The 25017-nt window shown below is 34.0% G+C and overlaps 1 protein-coding gene across 1 annotated transcript in view; it reads right to left on the reverse strand.

The window, feature by feature from the left end:
* Gmap (Golgi microtubule-associated protein) overlaps window positions 1-25017 on the reverse strand; it is a 64661-nt gene that overhangs the window by 38658 nt on the left and 986 nt on the right. Inside the window, exon 2 of the mRNA XM_017609878.1 lies at window positions 22061-22147. Within this exon, the coding sequence (XP_017465367.1) occupies window positions 22061-22147 (87 nt within the window). The remainder of the gene's footprint in view (window positions 1-22060; window positions 22148-25017) is intronic.

Below are 25017 nucleotides of genomic sequence, written 5' to 3' on the forward strand. Positions count from 1 at the left end.
AGCTGTTTTATATGGTTATGGTTATGTCACCACTAATTTAACCATAAAGCAGGAACTGAGGAGTATGAGTTAAAGCCTTACGTCTCCTAGAAAATAATAGATAATAATAACAGCATCTCCACCTTACTTATGCTACATATTTACAATGCGCCGTGGCTATTCAAGTCAGGCCCGTACTTCGTTCCCTAGTCTAACTATGTAAATCATGTAATTTAGTGCCCTTCTTGATTACTTCAAATTTTCTCACTTCTGCTGCACATACTTTTTTTTAAGTACTATATATATTTAGATAAAATAAATAAGTAAAAAGCAGCATTTAGCTTCTCCTCAATTCAAAAACATACATTTATACATACAAATGCACTTAAACTCATTCTTCATCACATCATTTCGAGAGTCATGAGAAAGTCAGTTGTACCAAATACATAAATAACCATAGACATAACATACATTTGTTCAAATAAACGAACTGACTCGATTAGGCTGCCAAATATTTACACATTAAACAGAGCAGGAAGTCAAAATGGTAGTTGATTAATCCGATGCACTGAAGAATGAGCGCTGAAGAGAAAATCGAATGACACCTTTGCCGGCGAAACTGCCACAAAGTCGATCACAGTTATAGAATTGTAGATGAGTGTTTGCATACTTATGTGTATGTGTATGTTTACATATGTGTTTATATGTATGTATGTATGTCAAATATCAATTGCCATGGACATGCATATGAAGATACAATTTATGTATAGAGATCGGTATAAATTGATACATAGATACCAACATACATAAAGAGATCGGTATATACATATGTATGCATGTACATACATATATATTAGGGCGGTAAATTTGTGAGGGAGATTTTTTTTGCCTACTAGCGTATATCACAGAAGGATTCTACGTGTAATTCTTAGCAAGTTTGCCGAAGAAACGATGGGCCTAAAATCAATTAGGAGTTTGCCAAATTGTTAAAATAGGTTTCTTAGCATTTTTTGGTATGTGGTATGAGGAATCCATTTCTGCACTTATCTTTTTCTCAAAAATTCTATTCTATTCAAATTTTCACATTTTTCTTCGACACATATTTTCGCAATTTGGCTTACACCAAATTGATTTTAGGTCCATGGTTTCTTCAGCAAATTTGCTTAGAATTATATGTAGAATCCTCTTATGCAATACGCGCATACTCAAAAAAAATTTCACCCGCCCTAATGTAAATACTCCGATACATATGTATGTTTAAAAGATTCGTATGCATGCGCGAGATATGCTAACGAACTGCAATCATAATAAATATTTAATTTCTTCAGCTTGTATGTTACCTACCTCTTTTTGTTATTTGCACACATTCGATCAATACATAAACATCGATAAGTTGCATAAGAGTGTATGTATGTGTATGCACTTACCCTGCGGAGAGTCCGTGAGCTAATGTGAAAGAAGACTTAAATTCCCTACAAATGGGTTTACTAAATGTAACCATGATATCGAGTCCTAATCGTCAAAAAGACGTAAGCGACATTTTTTTCAAAATTTTCTTTTTAATGCAGAAATGCATCTAGATGCTCTAGGAACATTTATGTATCAAAAAGAACATTTTGAAAAAAAGATCGCTTACACAATACAAACTTTTTAATCGCGTTGATTTTCCAAACATTTTCGCAAAAATTCTTTTTAAAAAGTTTGAAACTTTGTTAAAAATTTGTTGATTTTTATAATTTTTGTATAAAGTTTGAAATGTGGATTTGTATGGTGTTTGTTATATTTACTAGACTTTTTTTTTTTTTAATTAACAAACATAAAATAAACAAAAGAAAATTAGCTAAAACAGGTGTGCGACATACCTATCTTTTTGTCCCCGAGTGTACATGCATGCATTTATAAGCATGAAAACAATGCGGCATGTCCAGCAGAGAAAAATGGGATCACGGTAGAGAATATATCTATGAACGCATTGACACTGAATAAATAACAAACACTGAAATACAATTTACATACATAAGGTCCATGGTTAGACATTACTTAATCGTTGCTAAGACGACATTACACATATAAACTCACAAATGTGACAACTCACATATTTCATTTCATGACAACTGGAGTAAATGTTAGTTATGTGCTACCCTGATGTAATGTAGAGCTGGAGTCCTGCCGTAGGACATCGCAATGTTAACCCTTTCAGTACAATCATACAATATATTGGACAAACTTTTTTTGTTTTCAAATAACAGTTGTTTTGAGAAAAGTATATTATTATTATATTACCACATTTCTTTTACTGTATTTTGGGGATGCAGTTGACCGTCTTTTTTCACAAAAGTGTCACAAAAATCGATATTGAGTAGTGTAATATATATGAACAAATTAACTATTTTTCGGTGGAATTGGGATCCGAAAAAAATGTTAAATGTTATTCTCAGTTTTTAAATATATTTCGCAAAAGAAAAAATGAAAAATTATTGAAAAGTTCTTCCCTGTTTACAAATCGCGAGTACCACTGTCCAATATAATGGACGCTGTGGATAGCTTTTAAACTAAGAGTTTTCTAAAATTTTTTTATTGTATTTTTGAAATCAATTACCCAAAAATAGCCGGTAAACAAAATTTCAGGTCTTCTGATTTTTTGTTCTGAGGGGGTTAATTGGACCAAATTTTTTATATGCATTTCGGTTAATTTTGGAGCACTCCTTGGCCGTTAGTAGTAGTCGCGCTTTTTGCAGCGATGTACCTATTCCTCCATATCCATATATCATTGGTCATGATGAAAATTTTGGTACTAAAAACTGAAAGAAAACATGGATTACCTCGTAAGGTGCTTACCTATTTTCCGAGTGGGATGAGAAAGTAAACAAAAACAAATCCAAGAGCCTCCCCTCGCCCCCTCCCAAATTTATATATACGCATACATTCATATACATAATGTACACACATTTACACAGTCTCACAATACAAGTGTAAAGTTTGAACGTCACGATGTTGCAACAAAATCATTTAACACTTTATCGCTAAAAAGTTGAGCGACTCAATGAAAAGGAAAGAATTAACAATAAGTATAAAAAGTACATACATATTGACCAAAAAAAAAATTGTATGTAAAATGTTGAAACTCTTTGAAATTTGCATGAAATCGTAAGCGCGAGCCAAAGAAGTGGAGCAGTCAATCGCCAACTGCAAGCTCTGTTGGAACCTCACGAGGTATTGATTCCCCCCCCACCTTTAGAATTTATTCAAACGATGGATAAAAAGTCGACCGCAACGCATGGTGGTCCAAAGAAGAAGTGTGAAAATTGTCTTAGTAGTTAAGTAAATATTCAAATCATTTACAAAAACAAAACATGTACGTAGATATGTAGATACATATATACTTAATGATGTATTCGGATATGCATATATGTATGCATAACGGCACTTCCAACGGCAAAGTTGTAAAATCGTGGAGACTTTAAATTAAAATTTGAAATAATAATTTTCAGTATAGCTCTGATCCAGTAATCCATGAACTTACAGGATTTTACACGAACTTGCAGGAAGTTGCAGGAAAAATGTTCCCGTACTCCAAAATCCTGTAAATGAGAGAGACTTTTGGAGAGTTGTGTAGAGAATGCGCTGGCGCGCCCATATCGTACGAAGGGACAGAAACGCTCCAGTTCTAAAAAAAAACGCGGATCGCGACGCTGCGCGCTGGTAACATAGGAAAAGCAAGGTCTCCTCTGCGATGGAAAGACCAGCAGGAAAGAAGAGAAACGACTGGCGTGCTTTGTTGCACTCGGCCGAAATACCAGAGGCGGATAGAGTGCCAAACATGAATAGGTAGATAAAATTTATGCTTGGAAACAAGGGAGGAACTTAAAACAAACGAAGTAGATTTTTTCATTTGATTTTGATAACATTGCATATCAAAATTTAAATCAGGTTCCCGAATTTCTTAAAATGCGCTTCTAAAATTTGGACCAAGGTTGCTGTCCGGCTTCTTAATGCATTTTTTCCTTTTTTTTGCTGTTTGCTTTCCTCACTGCGTCCAGTTCGCTTTCAAATTTGTAGCAATCAACCTTTGAACCAATGGATCTTCAATCCACGATGCCATTCAATTAAAGGATGATTTTTAGTGCAAAACTATAAAATTGATATTTACCTTTAGCCTTCGATATCGAGAATTTGGTCATAATCATAATCTCTTGACTAACGAGTGGAACCACGAAAAATAAAGCAACACCTTTCATAAAATTTGTATGTAAGATAGAACGGAGGTATAAAAATCCGTAAAATTTGTAGCTCCAGTATTTTTATTTTTTTTTTTTTAATGTACTTATGTACTGTTTGAATAAGCTCTCCGACAAAAGTTTCTACTCAAACAAAAATTTTAATTGAGATAATATGTGAGTCGTCTCGATATTCAGACTTTCGAATTATTACAAATTTGAAGGGAAATCGCGCAGGTGAAACGAATTCTAAGCTGCCGGTGTTGACTGAATTCGTTCGTGTTTGAAGCTTAGTAAGCGAAGAGCGAAAGATTTTCATATTGCACAAAATTATTAACAAAAAAAATTAAAAAATCGCTGTACACGACAGTATTACATATATGCATTTATACATCTAGTTAAGTACCCTGCAGGGAAAGCTACTAGTTGTGAACTAGAATTCTACCGGTTTGCGTTTCAGCCGAACTAGTTCACGTTCTATCCTTTTTCAATGTTAGCGACTGGTATTTTTAACATTGCGATGTCCTACGAGATGTCAATTGTGATAGTCTGCCAATTCATGCCCCGTGAAAAGCATAAGTGTGCCTTTTTGCTCGCGACGCTCCAGCAGTCACAATGGCCGACAGAGAAGAGCACTCGCGTGGTAAGCCTGAGGTCCCAGGTTCAAATCCTGGCGCAGGTAAAATTTTTTTATTTTCTATTTTTTATTTTATTTTTATTTTTTATAAATTTATTTTTTTGTTTATGCTGTTTATTGTAATTTTTTAATTTAATAAAAAAAATATTTTTGTTTAATTTCTTTGTTTTTATATTTCTTCCTAAATGTTTTTTTGCAACGCAATTAGATTTTCAAATTTGTTATTTATTTATAAATTGAATAAATTATTTTTACTTACATTTATTTAACTTTAAAAATCTTAACCACCTCCAAGCGGCCTCGAACCTGCGATTTCAGAACCAGAACCAGTAGTCTTCACGTGACGCCACAGCCGACATTTGTAAGAAAAGCAATTAATTGCGTTTTATTTTTGGCTTTGGCAATTCAAAGGCAGATGTCGCTGATCGCCTAAGTTCTTCGAAATTGTCGAACTGGTAGGCACATACTAGTTAATGAACTAGTATTTTTTCTAACTGGTTTGGCTTTTCACTGCAGGGTAATGTGCGCATTTGAATGTAATTATAGAAGTATTCACCTTCATAAAAATCGATTAGACGAAAAAATCCAACGCCAAATTGGCGTTCCAGTTTGCAAATCTAGATATATGTATATAATGAAAGTGGGACTTTGAAATACTGGTATATGTTTGTGCATTGTGTATTAGTGTGAGAGTGGGAATACAGCAGAGGGTTTTGTCATGTCATCAATTGTAACTGCATACAATTGTTCTAAAATGTTCGTATTGGAGTTTGCAAAATGAAATGAAATAAAAAAAAGAGGTGTTAAAAAAATAAGGGTGTTGTTCACCGGTTCGTGGTTAATTGCTTATCTGGTTAAAGAATTAGTGGAAATTTCCTTAACGAACGAGTAGCGGAGGATGGTCAACTTCTAATGTGGATGGACGGGATATATTTTCACGGGTGGATGGAATTCTCTAACTTTCGGTCAACCTGAACTTTAGGCGACCATATTTTACGATCGTGTTTTGAGTACCATTGGCGCTATCAAAGACAGGTAGACGATCCTTAGACAAGCTGCAGACTGCTCTTTTTCATACGACAACCAATGAAGTGAAATTACCAAAATACCTTACTGGAAAGTAAGTTTTAAAGGATTGTCAACAGAGGGCACTATTAATGTTTAAGCATAGCGGACAATGTTGCTGTCAACTTCATGTTAAATCACATTTTACGGTATATGTAATTTCAACAAACTGTAAACAACATATTTTTTCAATGTCAACTTTTGTGCCGACGGAACTCCATTCGGATAAAGCATTGCTATTCTGCTTCCAACTGAAAAAGAATGCAACCTAAAGTCGTTGGTTGCTGTATGCGGTTTACGGAGAGTATGTGTGATCAGAACTTATATCGATGGTACCGGATGGGAAGTCCTACCCATGCGCCTTATAGCCCACACCTTGCACCATTTGACTACCGTTCGATCCGGTCGATGCATAACGCCCTTAGGGGAGTACGCTTCACTTCAGTTGAAGGTATCAAAAATTGGCTTAATACTTTCTTGGTCTCGAAAGAAGGGCAGTTTTATCAGCGCGGAATCCATGCATTGCCAGAAAAATGGGGAAAAAGTCATAGCACCGTGCGACAGTAAATTTTACATACAAACAAATTTTTATATTCGCGAAATCATAGTTCAAATATTGCAAAACTTCGTTTTTAGATTTTCTCTCTGAAGTCAGGATTTTTTAAGGACTTTGATGAAATTTTAAATATATAATTACTTCAAAAAAATATTTAAAAAAATTCAGTGCAATGTAGAAAAATAGGATGACTATCAAATTAAAGAGAAAATTCTGTAGAATTAAGGCCGATAAAAATTTTTGGTGCGTAATGACGATTAGGTATTGAAAATGTACTTTTAACATTTTAGCATTGAATATCCTTGAAATTTTACAATAATTATTTTAGAAAAAATTATGTGTTAACGACTAATATGCACTCGACCACATCCTCGAATTTTGTCTTTGTAACATTATTCGCTTAAAAAAAAAAATAAAACTAATTAAAAGCACATTTTTAATGCCTATTCGCCCTTGTGAAGCAAAAAATTTTAATTTTTTTAATTCTACTGAATTTTATATTTTATTTGGTACCCATACTGTTTTTCACACTGGAATGAATTTTTTAAATAATTTTTGGAATTAATCATATCTTTGAAACTACAAAGTGCTTACAAAAAAAATCGTGCACGGTGTAGCCAGCGGGCAATACTTTCTATAAAATACATTATACCAATATTGCAAATAAATTTTCCAAATCCAATCATCAAATATTCAAAAAAAAGAAAAAATCCTTAGACTTACTTCCATGTTATATTTATAATATAGAGATTTCTAAAAAGAATTTGCTAATTTGTGGTGGCATTGGAAATAATTACAAACGTTTTAGTGTTTAACATTTTTAGCATTTGAGAATATGTGTAGCAAGAATGGCAAAATCGTCCGGATATGAATATGTACTTAGACTTTCACACTTCCAGCAATTACTTCCTGCTAAAGGTGTAACTAGTTCTACATTTGAGAAGAAAGCGCAAACAAATGTCGAAATGTAGAATTTCGTGTGAAATGTATGTATGTAAAATTTTCGAAACAAAACACCGATTCCAGTGTGTGCTACATTGAAAAGTCAGCAAATAACTAAACTTCCTCCACCGGAAGCACCGCAAACCGAAAGCCACTTGAGTGGAGTAAACGAAATCTCACAACAATAAAACGCCTTTGTACAAAAATGTTCTCATAAATATTTTGGTATTTTCTTGAATGAAAAATTAAGTTTTAAATTTTGTGTCAACCACTCGAAGTGTTCAGTTGGTATTGTTGTTGGCTTACTTATGTACATACATGTACTTACAAAGAATTTTGTTATACAATGCGGGTATGTACATACATACATATGTATGTATGTAGATCTGTAGACACTCAATTCGTGCTAGTACCTGTTAATTTCGTTCAGCTTTTAGCTTAATTGCGGCCATTGCTCGGTAACGTTTTTAAGCGAAGTGTTGGTGATATTGGAATTGGAATTGTCAATAAAAGCAGCGCCATAATTATACATACACACATACGTGAGTATATATGTATGTACATACTTACATATGTATGTATGAATATATTTTTATATAAATGTAGCTTCAGATATCTTTTGTGTTTATTAAAGCAAACGAGTTCATATATGTAATTTTTTTTAATGCCAACGCTGAAACATTTTACTTTTTAAATTTCTTTCATTGTTTGCACTGCGTCCGCCGCATTGGAAAGAAATTGTTGACACAGCTTTTTGTTATGAATGAAATATGTATCATAATCAGAGTTGCCAATTTGATAAATTGTTACCAGAATTGGTGGAAAAAATTGGTAAATTTTTTCTCATTTTGGTAGATTTTTGTTGAATTTTTTTGTTTGCAAAACAAATAAAACTTTTCGTTTCCGCTTTATTTTTCGTAGTTATCTTTATATTATAAATTTCTTTCCAAAAGTTAAGTTTACTTTATTCCATTAATTTTCGAACGCTTTAATGCACACTTTTTATATACATACGTATAAATGTTGGTATATCAATAAAGGCGAACATATCGTGCTCCATTAATTTTTTATCAATGGCAATTGTTAAATGAAAAAAAAAACACAAAAGACTGGCGGCAAAAAATTTAAAAAATCAACAGGAATTTTAGGCTGCACAATGTTGGTTATACTCAAATATTATGGGCTATAAAACTCCATATCTTAAATTGTTCAAAAAATTTAGAGTAAAAAATAGACGAAAATTTTTGAAAGCGCCAACATTATCTTGTACAAAAAAACTACCAAAAATTTTTTTCTTGAAAAAAGGTGTCTATTCACAAAAAATTACCAAGCGGTTTTTGGGTCACTGTGTTTATCTATAATAACTCCAGTTGAAGTTTTTTCAAATGATGAAGTTTCGTTGCAGGCCTTTAGATTCATCACTTTCGCTAGCGTACCTACCTATAATTAGTTAAATAAAAAGATCCTTAAAAATAAGTTTAATTCTTATTGAAATTACTAAAAAAATAAAACTATAGTTTTTATTAAAATAACTAAAAAAAAATGTTGATTTATTTAAAGAAAAGTTATTGGTAGATATTTTCCAGTTTTGGTAGATTATTTGAAGTATTTTTTTGTCAGTGGCAACCCTGATCATAATGATAAATTTTCCTCAGTATATCCCATTATTTTAATTAATTTAGTAATGAATACAGTAGAAACTCAAAAGCGCGAACTGTGTCGGAAAAATATCATTCAGAAAAAGGAAAATGCTTCCACTGCACTTGCTTGAGAATCTTAAGTTTAGTATAATCGCCGAATCATATACTTCAAAACAGAGTCACTATATGTATGATAGGTCAAACGAGTAAGTAATTAATGTTCTCAAAAATGAGAAGAAACTGCACAAAACCACGAAAGCAAATAAACCCATTTTCGCGCCCGAAACTAAACGTTAACGTTAGTTGGTATTTTGTTCATTTATCATTCAAAGAAATACAGCTCAAGCCGCTAGCTAATCATTATTCTTCTCCTTTTTCTGACAGTTTTCACAAAAACGCCCAGAGATAATCTGGGCGACCTCGAGCCAGTGAGATATACAAATAACTCTCACAGAGTAGATTTCAATATCCTGATAACTTAAAAATGAAAAAAATTGGCGGGCGGAGCGAAGAAACAAGCCAAATGTTAACAGAAAACTTCGTGAAATCCATTTACGCGTATGAATATATTGAAAGGCGAATTCGTAAGTCCTAAAGTCAATAGCGGCATTGTCTGATCAGAAATCGTTTTCTCATAACAGGTGGAATCTTTTTGACATATCCTCGTGGTCAGCTGATTAAGTTAAGTGACATTTTAACCAATATTTAATATTTTTTTGTGAAAGCCCAGTATATTATATAACCAGCACCAAATAAATCTACATTTCCAACTTTGTAAAAAAAAAATTTAAAATTCAAAAAACTGTACCAATTACACTCAAACATTTCAAATGTCCAATATGCAGTTTTATAGCGCATTAAATTTTAGTAGGAGAAATTGCAAATTTCAGGTCGCTAAAAAATTGTTATAATTTTTATATTTTTTTTTTCTATGTAGACATTTTCTTCCATATAAAAAAAATTGTCGAGCATACTTTATATGAAAGAAAATGTACAACACTGTGATAGAGACTTAGACTAGAATGTCTTTTCAGTGCCGCAGGATAATAAGCCATCAGTGCCTTTGCTAAGGAGATACTAGCTTGTCGAAAAAAAATTGCTGAATCTTTACTGATGGCTCCAAAACTGGCTCAGGATCTGGAGTCTATATCGAAAATAATGGAAACGATCTTCAGTTGTCTGTTAGGAAACATGCATCGGCTACGTTGTGGAAAATAGTTGGAGAAGCAGGAGTTTGTGTCTGTCAGTGACAGCCAAGCTGCACTCAAGGCATTGACTAGCCCTCTCAATATTTCCAAATTAATTCGGAGAACGTAACGAACTTGTTTACTCTGAGTACCAGGCAGCTCGGACCAGTTACTCCTCGGTACGCAACCAGTTGCTGCACTCCCACCTTCGACTATCGAAGCCATCGTCAGAAACTGGCTGAATATTTCGTTTAGCAATGACTGGTCGGCTTCGAGAGGCTGCAGGTGGGCTAAACTCATGTTGCTCTCAATCTCAGAGCGTCTTGCTAAGTATTTGCTTTCACTGAGCAGATGTGACTACAGACAACTTGTGGGACTGTGGACTGACCACTTCTTATGGCAACCCCATTTGCCCTTCCGTGCTTGAAGAGAATGCGACGGAATACTTTTTGTACTTCCGCCCCGCCTTTGCACGGATTAGGTACCAGGCTGTTTGTCAGCAAGGTGTTGAGAGACGAACACTTGGGGGTCTACTCTGTATTGCCGTTCGCGAATCATTCGATTCCAATCGCATTGAGTTTCTAATCGCCATACAGAGTAGACCCCTGATCTCTTAACACCCAACAGTGCGATAGTAGAATAGTCTGAATACTGTTTTTTTGCACGCCTTTTTTTTGGGTTAGTTGCAATACTCTCTCAATTTTTTTATCTTCTGCCTGTCGTAGGCCCGGTTTATCACCAGAAGCCAACAGCATGGCTACATACCCTACTTCTCGTAAGAACTTCTTTGAATGGGACTCTCTGATGAGGTTAGCTGTCAGCACTGTGAAACCAATAAATAAAAAGCTAAAAGCTGGAAAACGGAAAACGGCAATGCAAAAGTGCGAGTATAATTTGCACAATTGCTCTTGAAGGTCACATGGAAATTGTGTCAGTATGCTGTGTGTGCCGTAGCGAAAAATTCAAAAAAAAAATGGCGCTGAGAACGAAAATGGCCAGCAAATTGGCGTGAAGCGCGCGCTGCTAAAGCAGCAAAGCAGAAACAGAAAACAGACAACAAAAAAACTAAAACTAAAACATTTTGCACATGCGATCAAGCTAGCACCCGCATTGGAGGCGGAAATGCGCTGCTGGCGACATCTACCCAAACACAGAGTCACATCAGTCATACATGTATATACTTGCACACACATGCACCGGTGCGAATTATATGCAGGTGTATGTGCGCATGCGATTTCGAGCGTGTTGTTGTCGTTGCGATTGCACATAAACAATTTTTAAATGATTTTCAGTATTCATTTTTTTTTTTTTAGTATTTGCACTTTTGCTTTTAAAAATTCTTTATTGTTTTATTTCAATTTCGATTTCCACAATTGTGATTATTGTGAAAATGTGATTTTGCCATTTGCCATTGCTGCGAGTATGCAATTGTGGCGGTAATTTGACAATGATAACAAAAACAATAACTTCAACAAGCAGCTGCCTGTTTTTGGTATTTTATTCTGCTGCTACCTGAGCTGTTTTCTAAAAAACTTGCTAAAAGATAATTATAGGTGTACGACAAAAATGCAAAGCATTGCATGCAAAATTCCAAAAAGAAAAGAAAAATTGCCCACTAAAGCACGAGCGCATGTTCAAAACGTTTAAAATTATTTTCCAGCCGTTTTCATTCATTGCTGGCATTATCGTCGCGGGCGGAAGGGTTCATGCGAACCAAAATGCTGAGTCAAATTAACTAAATGCGTATGGATACATTAGGGGTATTCTCCAAATCTTGCAAAGCCATTGCACGTAGCACGGATTGCACGGATTGCATAAATTGCAAACACACAACAAGAAAATTCATGGGAAACAACATTTCCTATCGCTGCAAAATATGCAACGTCGAAACCCATGTATATATTTTGCAAAATAGCATAGCAAGATAATAGCGACCCTGTGCTAGTTGTTTTGTTGTTGGAATTGCTACATATTTCTCTCATTCCTCTCATCTCGCTCACTTAATTTTTTTTTGCTGTCTCTTGTTATTGTATTTGATACATAATTTCGCTGCTTGCTCCCCATGCATGCTACCTCTTTGCAATGGGGTGTTCTCGTACTCTTCGAAATTTGGAATAGTATTTTTGCATTTCGTGCAATCCGTGCATCGTGCAAGACTTCGAGAATACCCCTATTGTTTGTGAATGATTTGAAGAAAAGTGTTAAGCTTTTAGCGAAATAGCCACACGGTTAGTCAACGAGGAATTGTATGATTCAGGGGTCTGGGCGCATAGCTCTATAGATATATCCTCAACTATTGAAAACAATTTCTGGTTCAGATAATTTCAAATCCCTCGTGGGGAGTTTTTGTGGGATAAATTCTCAAATTTCTACTGCTTTCGCAACTGCCGAAAAAGTATACAGTAGTGGTCAGATAAATGTTACAATTATTAAAATTGAGTGTGTTGGCATTAGTACAAGTTTCCAAGGAATCGTTCCCGTGTTAAAAAACATTACCAAGTATATTGAAGCCATATTCAAAACAGGTAAGGGAATAACAAAAATCATGGCCGACACAGACAACATTTCCTACTACCCCCTATAAAACTATTTGCATTTCTAGTACCAGCCATTAAGGACTTCTCGGATGAAAGGAGATATATGTATTTATTCGCAAACGGAGAATGGAATTACCAAAACTAAGTCCCTACTTAATTTGGGGAGGCAAAACACCGATTGTCTGATAGGATCGCAAGCAGTTAGACCTGGTTACCCCTGAAACGACTACTACAGAAGCTGTGTGGCTGAAGAAGAGAAGCGAACCGTCCAACATCTGCTCTTCTCAGTGATTTCTTTAATAATCTAGTCAATCTGAGATGTGTAAAGATTAGAAACCTTTTCATATTTTTACTGAGCATCAAGTAGAACGGTGTCACAAAGGATCCTAAACGAGTTTCAAAGGGCATGCGTCCGAGCAATATCTAATCTAATTAGGGATAAGACAATTATCTTATCGGATAATTCCAATGGAGGAACTAAGGAATAAAGGAATTTTATATATTTGTAAGACTATAGTACATGCCATTTATTGTACTATTTTCATGTCCTTTTTAATATGTTAATCTGTTTTAAATTTGCACGATTTACGAATAAACCTAAGCAGATTGTTGGGTGTCTGTCAAAGAGCTCAGGCGTTTGTCACTCATCACGTGGCGGGGCAGAAGCACAAAAAGTGTTCCACCGTCTCATTCGCTTCAAGGCAGGAGCGTCATTGCTGAGCAAAGTATTCACCCAGTTTTTGGTGGTGGCTTCGACGGCCGAAGAGGGGAGTGCTATAACTGGTTGCGGACTGAGGAATGTCTGGTCTGAGCCAACTCTGGCCAAATGGTCAGATGTCTCGTTACTAGGTACTCCTGAGTAACCTGGCACCCAGAGCAAAGCAAGCTCTTGTGTTTACTAAGATAATTTAGTCGAGACTTGCATTGCCGAACTAGTTTAGGAGTAGTTACATGGCTGAACAATGTCTTAAGTGCAGCTTGGCTATCACTGCAGACACGTAGACTACTTCGCCTTCCCGTATACTTCACCACATAATCCATGGCATTGAGGCCTGGAAGACCGAAGCCTACTCCCCAAGAGAAAAGAGAAGCTTAGCCAATTAACTTCGACAAAGACCCCAGATCCTGACCGAGAGTCAGTTTTGGAGACATCAGTGAAGATTCGATAATGTGTGAGCCTCAGGGAACTCAAGTTTAGCAGGCACACTACCCATGCTATTGATTGAGAATCTGATTCACCATATGACTGATGCATAGCTGATTTTGGGTCTGATCATAGGGGTATAAATCCAGAGGATTAGCTTTGGTGACAGACTCCACGTTTTGGCAAAATGCTATCAATGCTTTGGAGGTCTTGTGCTCCACGTGAGACTTCCGCGAGGTAGTTTTGTATCCAGAATGATTCCTAGATAATTCACTTCGGGAGAAGTCTGAATTGTGACTCCTTTAGTGTGAGGGTAATGAGACCATCCGACCTTCTCCTTCTAGTGAAGAGCACAACACTAGTTTTGACTGGATTAGCGGTGAGCCCATTTCCATCCCACCAAATGTTAGTCATACGCAGTATTGTCTCGCTTTCGTTCATTTACGTTCTAAATCCGAGAGCATATTTTTGTCTACTCTTTATATGAACACAAATTCGTATCAGCAAGTTAATGGAGTAATTACTGTAATTTTGAGGTTTTGTAGGCAATTTCTTAAAAAGTAGGTTAATTAGCCGAAATTCAAAATCGATCGGAGGGCGACTCGCGCTCGGCGTACATACATACTTAGTACAAGTTTTTATTTTATTTTATTTTATTTTATTTTTTCTAATTTAATTACACTTATGTATGCACATAGTTGTAATTGTTTTACTTTTCTGATAATCTTCAATTCATGCCCATGGGTTGCCATATAAAAATTTAGCTATTTATTTATTTAATGTTGCGTTCACACAATCAGCGGCGATCATTATTCGACCAGGCTCAATTGAGACTCACGCATGCGTTCCACCCAACACCACAATATGTTTGCATGTTTGCATTTACACGTGTACATGTTTGATTTCATTAGAGCGTAATCTGATTGCATTCTCAATTAAACACAAATGATCGGAATGAGGATTCTGCGGTTTTGGAAATCATTTAAATCATTTGATTATAATTGCCGAACGTTGACAGAAAAATGTGCTGCGCTTCCACGCTTTGATATTCAGATAATAGTATTTTTGAACTATTTTTCGTGCCTTCCCTTTTTTAATAGAACACATTTTGAGCGTGTTGTGGTGCTCTCTTTTTTTTCTCTCACACTTTTTACTACTAACTCAAATTGAAATTTGTTTGGCTAGGCTATCATGGCGCACTTCCGGCATACTCTGTGTATCGATCACGTTTAATCTGCTCATCGGCCATTCAGTGTTGTACTTACATACATACATGTCTGTAGTTGGTGTTGTTATTTTTATGGTGAGTGATTGGTGGAAGCGACTTTGGCCACAATTGTCACTTAGTGTCGCCACATCATAGCTAACCCGTATTTAGTTCACGGTTATATGCAAGCGCACGTAGCCACTTAACTAAGCCAACGGCGACTGGCGCTCACCTGGCTGCAAAGCTGCCTCATTTATTCTAATGGTAGTGCATTTGAATGTACATACATACATACATATACATATATATACACATAGTACATATGCATGAATGCGCAATGAATTTTTAAGTATTTGTAGTTAGTACTTAGTTAGTTAGCGCTTGTGGATGCTTACTTTTGTAGTTAGTTAGTGCCACAGCGTTGCATGCTTAACTGATCATCGACCGACCATTATCAACGCCATGATCGCCCATCAGACATGAGCACACACACACACACACACACAAGCACAATTGTACACACACACACACTTCCTTCCACCTTTGTTATTGGTCGACTTATTGACTCTTACTAGCTGAGTAGCTGACCAAATCGCAATTTTGCCTAATCATTGCGTTAAAATTGGACAATTATATTTATATTTAAAAAAACACATTAAAAAGCATGCAACTAAAATTAATTTTAATATACAAATGCACTATGTAATTTTTCATTTCGAAATTTTCATTCATTTCGAAGTGTGACGATGTTCATAAAAATGATATCTCGCATTAAAAAATATGCGGATGTGCTTAACACCGAACCTTGGAGGTAGAGGGTGTTCACTGGATTAAATAATTAGGCATTTCCTTTTTGGTTGTTGTTGTTTCCGACAGGGTGGGTGTATGATGTATTTTGGAACGAATTTCCGTCATCCCTTGTCAAATTTGGTTTGGAGACAAACCGGTTTCGGCGTTGTGCCATCTTCAGTGTCATTTTTCGTTCGTTTCGAGAACGAAACCGGTTTGTCTCCAAACCAAATTTGACAAGGGATGACGGAAATTCGTTCCAAAATACATCAATTAGGCATTTATTGATTTAAACAGTATGTCTAATACATTTAGGTAGACATCATTTTTACAATACGAATTTCAAAATTCCTTAATTTCGTGGAAAATGTCGAGAGCGTACGACGTTTTAATAAAACGAGGCCTGTAAATGTAGATTTGAATTTGAGACTTGGGGTTGGCTTTCTGGGACTATATTCATTTGAAAAGAGGTTGTTCAAGCATTCCAACCTGTATGCACTCAAATGGGAAATGCACTCAGAATCATACTGATTAAATTCGGTTTTTTTCACAACAACTAAATATGTTTTAAATTTGTAGCTTAAAATATGCAAACAAATTCTGAACTGAATGGGCTACAAAACTGCGTACTCCATTTTTTTTTTATAAATTGGGATCAAAAAGTTGCATATTTTGATGAACCTTTTTTAAAATTTTTCAAACTTGTATACATTTTCAAGAAAGTTTGAGACTTCAACTTACATGGTTTTTGTTATGGAATTAACTATATCTCTATAAAAAATTTAAATTAAGTAAGGAAAGAAAAAATTTGCAAAACTTCTCAATACATTTTACTACTATTTTTGTGAACACAACTGTACATACAAACGTAATACCCATGATACAAATATTTAACGGTAAGACCGCTCGCTCAATTCGTCGGCCATCATTTATTTTTTGAAGTTTGTCAAATTTATAAAATTGAAATTATGAGAGCAATTCAAACGCCAAACAAAAGTAAACCAAAAAAAAAACAAATGAATGAAAATATTCAATTTTTTTTTTTTTTTTTTTTTAAACTGAAAGTGAGAATGTAATTGTGAGACTGAAAATTTGAAAACATTTTTGTTATGTTAGCAAACTTCAAAAATGTTCAGGCTGCCTGTCAGCGGTTTTACCTTAAAATTTTTATTTTGTTTTTGTTTTAAACTAATAATGTTGATAATACTATATGTATTTAAACGTATATTAATTTTTTTTGTTTGTGAAATTAATGCGCTGTTATTTGGTTGTTATATTGTGGATAAATAAAAAAGACGCTTGAAAATGAGCTGATTTTTATGGCCTTGTACTGATTTTTGATCCCAAGTGTACTGATTATGTCACTTAAACATCTGGCTACCCCAAAATAAAGTGCAAGTTTGAAGTTTATAAAAAATAGCGTTGATTTTTTATAATTTTTTTCTGAATGTATTATAAAAAATTGTCGAACATACATACTTTGTATGCAAGAAAAGCAAATTAAAACTTATGTACGCTTTATTCTACCAAAAATTTAACGGGCTATAAAACTGAATACTCAAACTCTGCAAAATCTGATTAAAATGTTGAAAATTTCAATGCAATTTTGCAGAATTTGTATAAGTTTTGCACAAAGTTTTAAATATGACTTTTTTAGGGTTTTTGTTAGATAATCAGCTATGCTTTTATAAAAAAATATAAGAGTTATTAAATACACAAAAGGAGAGTAGACAAAATTTGTTGGCGTGTCCCTATTAATTGGAAACATAAAAGCAGAGGGTGGCTATTATGATATCTTTCTGAGCAAATCCAATTTTTGGCAACCAATGTCAGTTACGCGGTTTTGCAGAATGACGAAACGCAGTTTTGTGCTTTAAACGACAATATGCATATACAAAGATATTATTTATTTATCAAAGTAGCAAAGTAGAAAGATATTTAGTATGCGGCTATATTCCTTGTTTCCTTGGGATCAGCTAATTAACTTATTTAATGTGTAAGAATTTATAGTTGAAACGGGCAAATTTAAAAATTATTTAAAGGAAGTACTTATTTATGTATTAGTCTATACTTAGTTCTAAAATTAGTTGATAATCCACAACATTTATTGTTAAAATTTTGCATAAAAACTTTGGCATTTATATAATTTGTTTTTAATTAACTTATGTGTGCACGTATGTACATTTGTGGACTTACCTGCCAGCCTAAATCATTACCACAACACAGCAAAGTCAATTTTATAGCATTTTCATTGTGCTACGCGAATTTTCCACTCGCCAAACAAAAAAACACTTACAACATCAGTTTACTTAACGCATTTCATGCAGCTCTGTTGAAAAATGTCGATGACCGATGACACAAACTAAATATTTTCAACAACAAAAAAATTCGATATTTAAAATGCAAATTATGTGCTTTTAGGCCGAAGAAAATGCGCGTACTTTGCAAAAGGGCAAAATGAGGCGAATAGCAATTAAAACGAATGCCGCTTGAAAGTCGAAAGGTTGCATGCAACCGTGAAGAAAATTTGCACCTTATGCGGGTGCGTGCACGACTGGCTAGCCAGGCAGCTAAAATTAAGTTGTTGAATATTGCTTGCTATTTGGCTGTGTAGAATGGAGCGGAGCGGAGTAACAGGAACTGATGCAACACCACACCAAATTGATTACTTTAATGAAGGGAAATCCAGCAGGTGGTTCGCCTTATATACCCATAGCACCTCCTCAAGCATCGAACAATCGAATAGATATATGTATATATGTAAGTATTAACATACTATATGGTTTACCCGAATATACATATACATACATACATATGTAGATATGTATAAACCAATTTAGTTATTAGATATCAGTCAACCCCTGTCTGTCGCTTCAGTGCGCCACTAGCCACTTTCGAGGGTATTTGGCAGATGTGTCGATAGGATCACTAAATGTACACTATCAACTCGATACGATAACAATTGGCGGTGTGGGGCAGCTGCTGTTGGAGGTGCAAGAGGATATGTTTTGCATACAAAATAATAAATAAGATAAGCGGGTGAAAAAAGGTATTAGTAGCACACTTTCAGGCGCGCACACTAGGTGCTATGGGGGATGAATGGTGTTAAGTCTACATCATAGTCATAGAATAAATTTATATAAGTATTTTGGCCTTAAATGTGTTTTGTTGTAAAGCGATAAGGAGATAAATATGCTCGATCGATATTTGTGCGCGACGACTGCCGAAAGAGGTCATAGATAGGCAAATCAATTTTAATAATGACAATCAAAATGCACAGAAATCACACAAATTTAACCAGTATGCATTCATGGGTATCTATGTATGTACATACATACATACATACCGTATGGTAGTAGTAAAAAAAAATTTTAGTTGATTGGGGGAGTTGCAAATGGCGTCTTTTTTTTTTGTTTGCTTGCATAAGGGGTGAACAAAATGTTGGAAAATTATGAATTAGCCCATCAGAAGTTAATATTATAATTTATTATAAATATTAACCCGATCACCCCAAAAATTTGTCGAATCTACATGAAGAGATTCCGGGCATGCGCCCTAGTAGTTACAAACCGGTTCTTGTGCATACGCTCGTATACAAACATATCTGAAAAGTTCTAAGTATACAGTTTTATAGCCCACTCGTTTTTAATATAACCAAGTGCAAGTTTGAAGTTGCTGGAAAACCGCGTTGATTTTTGAAAATTTTTTGCTAACGGTGCGTACAACTGCGTAAATATAAAAAAAAATTACCAAAATTCAACTTTCAACTTGGAATTTGTTATACTAAAAGTGAAACTTTTAAACAGCATAATTAGAACTTTTCAAACGTCTACTGGGAACGAACTACGCATGCCCGGAATCTCTTCATGTTAATTTTACGTCTTTCAGGTAAAATATACGGAGATACTTTACCAAAACCCAGTTCATTTTAGTTTTAGTTTTTTTTTTTTATTCAAATTAAAATTCAAAATTTGTATATCTACGGCTGAAAACTTTTTAAGAACGCCCTGATTCAGAATTTTATTGGAAAACGCTTTATCTCAGAAAGGTCGTTTTTGAACCGAATTCTGAAATAGGGCGTTCTTCAACCATACTCTGAAATGGAACGATCTTGAACTGGCTACCGAGATAGGTCAATCTTCCACTCAGCCGTCGATATGGTCGTATACAAAGAACAGATAAACTTTTTTCTTTCTGTGGTTTTTCTTTCTTTCTTTTTTCACAGTGGTTCGTATCGCTAATCTAGCTGGACGAAACTATTTTAACAAATACTCTTTGATGGATTTTTACACCACTTCTTAACTAGGGCATTTTTGGGCCGCTGATTACAAAAGTTAAGTCACTTACGAAAAAAAAAAAAAAAAATGGCGGACGATAATTCAAAAAAAATCAGTAGATTTCTATGAGACTAGGTATCTGGGGGTTTTCTGGGTCGTTGAATACGAATCTAAAGTCATTTACTTAAAATTCAAAATGACAGATCCAACTCGACTAACAAAATATTTAAAAAAATTTAACCCTTCATATATGAAAATTTTTGTTCAGTGATTATACTTATAACGATTACAAATTTGTTAAAAGTTTAATAAAAACTAGTTGCCATTTTTTATTTTGCTTTTAATTTCAGTTCACAATAACAATGACATAAGACCTTCTGAAGTACGTCCTAAGAAAACCCTTCTGGAACGCCCTCCATGTGCAGCGAAAGCAGAAGCCCTTCAATTTGTGCCACTCCATATAAAAAAGAAAGAAGAAAGGAATGTAGAGTGGAAGGCCTCTTGACTCTCAGGAAGGCCTTTCGGAAGGGCTTTTAACTCCTGTAATTATCTACTGGGCAGATTATAATTTTGCCAACGCTGATACAAACATATGTATGTATGTATTAGTATATCCATTAAAAACTTACGTTCGAACTTCTTGACACTTTAGATAAAATGATGCCTTTGGCGAGTTAAATGATGTCCGCTTTGTGGAGTTAGTTTCACTTTATTTTGTATTGATTTAAGGCACTATAAAATTAATTGCGCTTGTTTGAAACACAATATCATTTTTACAGGCCAATGGCACCGGTACATAGAGCGGTGGTTTAGCTTATCGCTTTTATTTGATGTTATAAGCGTCACAGTACTTTTTATACATACATACATAAATTCATATATCGCTAGCTTAGAGTGAAAAGTTGTTAAGTCCACTTTTTTATGAAAACTCATATTTTGATACAGGAGGCTGGAGAAATTTAAAATGCATCGTTTCGAAAAGGATAAAGGTATTTGTTTTAGTTATTCTCGTTTATATTCAATAAAAGAAAAATTTGCCAAGTCCAAAAGAAGCACCGAAAATCCGATAAGACCAAGGTAGTACGAAATAGTTTAATAAAGATCCAATCCCTCTGATTCGTATGGAGTTTTGCGTTGCTTTAAACAGGTAAAATGTTGTGTTTAAAGTTTTGTGAAATACTTCCAAGAAAATTGCTAATACAATTTGTTTCCTCTTCTGTAAAATTTTTAAAATGGGACTTATGAACTTTTCACTCTAAGCTAGCGATATACACCTTTTTAAAAGCGATATCACTATTCAAATATTAACTCGAGAATAAAGTTTTATCTACATCATGATGATACATACATATCTGTACGTACATATACACAGGCTTACATACACTAATGTCCATATCGTTACCTCAATATAGAAAGACATTATCTCACATCGTCGCTGAAATACAAAAAGCCTCAACTAACTAAAAATCTAAAATTCACTTTTTGATTGATTATGAGGCATTTCATCGAATTAAAAATCCCCACATCGTTTAGTTAGTTACGGTGTTTAGGGCCTTTTAAATTTAAGTAACGTGTATTTACAAACGTATGTTGCAGAAACGTATGTATGGACATAAACGTAATCATATAAAAAATGATTTATACATATTCTGCTAGGCTGCAAGGGAATAAGATTTAAATATTTTAAGCGATAGTGATTGCCGTTATAACGGTCAGATATGAATCTGGGTCGTGGGTCTGTGTGGACCAACTGGTTTAATTGCAAAGATTTGATGGGTGTATGTATTGTAGACACTAAATTATTTCAGCTAGTCAAACAATTTTGGTATTTTTTTCTTAATATTTTTATAAAATTTCGTTTCCACCTAGCAGGTTAAACTTACCGATTTAGATGTGGTACTGACAGATCCCCCTCCACTATCGGCGATTTTCGACTGCAGTTCGTTGATTTGCTTACGCAGCAGAGCAATCTGGAATTAGAAAAATGTATGTATTCAAGTTTATCATCCATGGTTGTTTATAAAGCAAATCGACATCTGAGTGGATGATCGCCCTATCTCGGCAGACACTTCGAAAATGCCACTATCTCAGAAAATTTTATAAAAACGCCCTATCTCAGAATTTGATTGAAGAAAATATATTTAAAATGTGCTGAGATAGAGCGTTCTTTAATCCAATTCTGCGATAGGGTGTTTTTCCATAAAATTCTGGAATAGGGCCTTTTTCAGTAAGACTCTGTCTAAAGCAGGGAAAAGTTTTCTGAGTTAGGGCGTTTTCGAACTGTCTCCCGTCTAGGTCGATCTTCCAATCAGGTGTTGAAATATACACTGTTTATTTCTGTTTGATTCTATTGGTCCTCGATAAGACGTAAAATTTGGACTTAAGGGCTTGGAATACTTGTGTCAACTACTATTTACTATAATTAATATACTTCAAAATTACCTAACTAACATGCAGGATCTTGACCTTGGGTCAGGGAAGCCAACTCGTGGGAGTTTCCCCGAATCCCGCGGAATTTCACTTTGCGTGGGGAATTGGGATATGGGCCGTTTTTCTGATGGGAATTTCAGCTCGTTCAATTCTAGTATGAAAAAGTTTCAAATGGCCAAAAATTACCGTTGATTTTTTAGAATTTTCCGTGTCGCATTTGCTTTCATATAACGAATAAACATAATTTATTTTTATATGGAAGAAAACCGCAAAAACTTCGGCAAAAAAAAATCTAAAACGAGACTTGCACTTTATTATAATAGAATTGAGTGGGCTACAAAACTGCATACTCAAAATATTTCTAGAAAATCGAATTAAAAAGCTCGAAATTTTTACGAAAGTTTGTTGAATTTTTTTCATATATGTACATATTGCAAAAAGTTTTAAACTGGGATTTATATGGTATTTGTTAAGGAATGAACTATATATTATTTTTATAAAAAAAACTCAAATTAAATAACAAAAAATAATAATAATTGGTGCGACTAAAATTTTTTCGACCACTGTATGTATGTAAATATTATATAAACATTTTTTATTTTTTAACTAACTTTATAAAAGTTTGGTTGGGTTTATGAATACATGGATGAGTTACATAAAAAGAAAACAACAGAAAGACCAGCAATATATCAAAATACATTCTTTTTTTTTTGTAAGTATGGGTGTGGAATTTTACGATATTTCGGGCGAAATCGGTGAATTTTATTGTCGAAATCGGGAAATTCTGAAAAATGAGTTGGGCCTTGGGCTTACAACTTTCTCTTTGTTATTTTACAGGATTTTACCAACTTTTAAATTATAACACCATGAATAACGAGATACATATTAAAAAATTTAAAGTTATTGATTTTTTTCAAGAATAACTTTATAAAAAATGTAAGTTTTTGCTAAATACCAAAAAACGTTTTCCATTGTGTTGCTGAAATACTATATTTAAAGAAAGTGCATAACGTTTTGATGAATATTGAAAAAAGTATATTTATTTTGAATATCAAAGTTAGCCAATTTCGAAGGCTCGTAAAATCAAAGGATAAATAAAATAAAAGGAAAATTGGTTTTTGTACGCTAATTTAATTATTTAACTTATTTTAATAAAAAATGAGTACTTCTTAAAATAAATGTATTACATTAATCAAATTGACGCCCAATGTACACTTGTGATCAGCTGATTTTGATAAATTTTTGCTATTTTTCTTTTATTTATTTAATATTTATTACTTTTCCATAAAAGTTAAGCTCATCATATAACAAACACCATAAAAATCCACATTTCAACCTTTGTGCAAAAATTATGAACTATCTGAAAAATGTTAGCTAAATTTACAACTATATTTCAGATTTTTTAGAATTTTTTTGAGTATGCAGTAGCTCAATAATATTGTGCAAGTTTTCAGTTGCTAAAGAATCAGGTTGATTTTTTATGACTGCATTACAAATTTTTTTTCATACAAAATATATTCGACAATTTTTTTTGTTATATGAAAAAAGTGTGTCATGCAGTCAGTAAAAAAATAATTAAAAATCATCGCGATTCTTTAGCAACTTAAAACTCGCACATTATTACCTTAGAATTTAATGAGCTATTAAACTGCATACTCAAAGAAAACATTCTAAAAAGCCTGAAAAATAGTTTAAAATTTAGCAGACATTTTGCAGATTTTTTATAATTTTTGCACAAAGTTTGAAGTGTGGATTTGGATGGTGTCTGTTATATAATGAGCTAGGCTTTTATGGAAAAATAATAAACATTAATAAGTGTATATTCATAGAGAAAACAAAGCTAGACAGAGTTATTTGATATGAATACATTAGTTTATTACGAGTAATTTTTAGCAATAAAAAACCAACCGACTTCAATTCTCATATAAATATATATATATATGTTTCATAATCCAATGATCGAATCTAAACCAGATTAGTATGGGACCACCTTGGTTGACGTGGTCCAAAGTTATGCGGTATCAGACATAAAAATAAAAAATATTCCGACGAACTGATAACCTCCTCCTTTTTTGGAAGTCGGTTAAAAATATATAAGAATGTACAAACGAATATTAGAATTTATGCCACTAATAACAATTTTACCATTTTATAAACCATTTTTATACAAAAAAATCAGAAATAACGTTTATTTAAGGAGAAATTAAATAAAAGTAAAAAACTAATTGTTAAAGAGCGATTTTTTTTAACAAAAGTTGTAACTATTGCGGACCCTAAATTTAACACATAAGAAACCTATGTGCTAAATATTCGATTTGCCACACTAGTCACACGGGGTCCAGTGAACCCCAAACAAAAATAAATCTCTACAAATCGATCTGTGTGTACCGACTGACGTCACACTAGTTTT

The sequence above is a fragment of the Rhagoletis zephyria genome, unplaced genomic scaffold, assembly GCF_001687245.7.
Source record: "Rhagoletis zephyria isolate East Lansing unplaced genomic scaffold, Rhagoletis_zephyria_1.1 Rzeph_scaffold_00263, whole genome shotgun sequence".
Classification (NCBI taxonomy): domain Eukaryota; kingdom Metazoa; phylum Arthropoda; class Insecta; order Diptera; family Tephritidae; genus Rhagoletis; species Rhagoletis zephyria.